Source organism: Diaporthe citri, assembly GCF_014595645.1.
Source record: "Diaporthe citri strain NFHF-8-4 chromosome Unknown scaffold_4, whole genome shotgun sequence".
Taxonomy (NCBI): Eukaryota; Fungi; Ascomycota; class Sordariomycetes; order Diaporthales; family Diaporthaceae; genus Diaporthe; species Diaporthe citri.
Genome location: NW_025064849.1, coordinates 4,558,174 through 4,560,717, shown reverse-complemented (window position 1 = coordinate 4,560,717; position 2,544 = coordinate 4,558,174). Strand labels below are relative to the sequence as shown.

The following is a 2,544-nucleotide window of genomic DNA, read 5'->3' as shown; positions in this document are numbered from 1 at the left end:
TCCCCAACAGCTCCGGGGGGGGGGGGGTTTCGATGGCTGAGAAAACACTTTTTGCTTTGTGAAAGGCGAGGCATGCGACCGGTGTGGATCTTTGAGGTTGCTGGTTGGTGGGGGTGTTCGTGCGTGTCCTACGCGGCAGCTAGGGTAGGGGCTGCAAGGTCAGCCATAGGCCCCACACCGGACTGCTCTTGCCCTTCACCCGGTAGGCGAGCTGGGACAGGGTTCCGATGACAATCCATGGAGGCACTCCTCCGTGGCGAGCTCCTCATGCATGCCTGTTGGTGCTGCAGAGGCGGGTGGCCCACATCGCTTGCCAGAGTCAATTCTCCGACTGCCTGTACACGACTGTAGAAGGGGCAGATCGGAGCCCTGCGGTGCTGGCTCCCTTGACCCCGTCCCCCGTCCTCACTTAGTCGACAGTCGTTGACTGCGGAGTCCAATTCTGCTCGAACAGCTGTCTGATGAAGTAGTAGTCGTTGCCGTAGTCCTTGGCCATGTGCAGATCGTCCCACTGATCCTCTGTTTTGCAGTATGCGGTCAGCACCTTGATTTCACCACTTTGTCTGCCCTCTTTTACAACTGCCTTCCTCCGCCTGTGCACGCGCATGCGTATCGACTTACTGTGCTCCTTGGCATAATTCCTCGTGTACTTGACGAAATTAATCGACCCTTCGTCCAGCTCGGCCAAGTTCTGCAGGTCAGAATCCTTGCATTCCGTCGAGAATGGGTAGACTCCCTTGTTGCAGTAATGATAGTAGGCTAGGAAGATATTGGCACCTGCCAACCAAGTCAGTCCACATTATCAACAATGGTTCTGTGCTCCCTGAATGTTCGGAGGATGCAACATGGTCGGAGGTACTGCAGCCGGACTTACCTAAGTGGTACTGTTCTACCATGTCCTTCCTGGCAAAGTTGCTCTACGCGCACCTGTGGTCAGCCATCCTGCCTCCACCCCGTGCTGCTGACGAACGACTTACCTTCAGACCGTGTTTCTTGGCATAGCTACGGTCGTGAGCCGTGATAAGGGCCACGTTGTGCAGTAGTATGAACGTGACAAGGTACGTCGTCAGCCAAGTCCTCTGCTTCTTCGCCTGCGTCATGTTCTGCAAGCACTCCAACGTTTCCCTTCGAAGCTTGGGCAGCGTCTGGTTCAGGAGGATGAAGTCGAGCTGCGCTCCCATCACAGGCGGAATAGGGACGCTTCCTTTGAGGGGTTGGATCCCGAGCGTCTCCTGCCCAATGATCTGGAACGATTTTGTCGTCAGGCGGACAGCTGCCCATAGGTCGAGAGTCTTGGAGATTAGTTCTTTCTCCTCTTCAGGCGTCTCCAGCCTCTTAAGTCGCCGGATGGCGTGCTCATACGTCCTCCAGAGCAGTTTCTCCTTCGGACCAAGCAGCGCCTTCAGCATCCCACTCAGCCCCGCCTTCAGGTAGTTGTCGTATTGCGCCCTCGCCCCTTCGAGGTCAACTAGCGCGTACGGTTCTATGTACCAGCGCTGCTCCTCGCCATTCTCGAACCAGGTGCGGTGCAACCTGTCGCCATTCTGCTTGACGAATCGACGGACTCGCAACTGGACACCGTCCGCATAACCCTCGGTCAGCCTAATGATCTTGACATCGGGAGAGTCCCACTGGCAGATGTCAGGCGCCATCGTGGTGTCCTTCCAACGCCTTGTCCACTCCAGGCCCTTGACTTGGCCTGGTTTGAACAGCCTAACCTCGGTGATCTTCCACCGTTTGCACGGAAGGCGGTGGATCTTGGAGTTGGCGCCGATCTTTCTGCAACCATCACAGGGTGCGTCGTGGTCGTCAGGGGTGTCAGTGTTGGCTTCGCACTACACTCGATGGTCAGCACGTCGGACGCTTGACGAGTCAGCCTCTGTGCAATGCCACTTACTCTGATGCGTTGCATCCGACATCGTATGCAACTTCCTATCTTCCTTACGTGTGCTGTTTGTTTCCTCTTCTCTTGATTCCTGAAAGGCCCTCGCTTTGTGATCGGAGGCTTTTGATTTGGCATAACGACCTCCAGCCCACTGCCTTGTTGGGCCAGTTGGAAACGGTCCATTTGGTCAGCGTTCAGCCCGTCCGCGGGGGTGTAGCCATGCAGAAAGGAATAATGCGGCGGTGGGGCTTGATAGCCCACCACGCTTTGGCGAGCATAGTTCTCCTCTGGCCTAGCAAGGCCGGAATGCGTGTAAGGACTCTCCGCCGCTGTATGTAGTGGCGCCGCATTACTCGGAAACCCGGACACTGGAAACCCAGGGTCCGTACCTTCAGACTTGACGAATGTTGGACTTGCTTCTGATTTCAGATACCCATGATTCGCGTCCTGGGCCGCATAAACCATGGTGTCCGGGCTGGTGGTAGGCTGATTGCTCAGATGACTTGTTGGCTGGAGAGGTGGGTAGCCCTGAAGATGGGCGGCGTGAGTTGACTCTTCTGTGCCAAACATCAACGGATGCTGGGGGCCGCTGCTCGACCCCAAGGGATGCTCAGGGACATGGTTGTGTACGGGGGAGAGCAGATCCGTCGAGTATGCTC

At 56.4% G+C, this 2,544-nt stretch overlaps 1 protein-coding gene across 1 annotated transcript; it reads right to left on the bottom strand.

Moving 5' to 3' along the window:
* Window positions 1–409: 409 nt before the first annotated feature.
* Window positions 410–1,912, bottom strand: INS49_010386 (uncharacterized protein; the record flags this gene model as incomplete). The annotated part of the gene is made up of 5 exons (XM_043171112.1): window positions 410–519; window positions 622–777; window positions 875–917; window positions 978–1,835; window positions 1,898–1,912. 5 exons carry the CDS (start codon window positions 1,910–1,912, stop codon window positions 410–412), a joined length of 1,182 nt encoding a protein of 393 aa, XP_043025677.1.
* Between the last annotated feature and the right edge of the window lie 632 nt (window positions 1,913–2,544).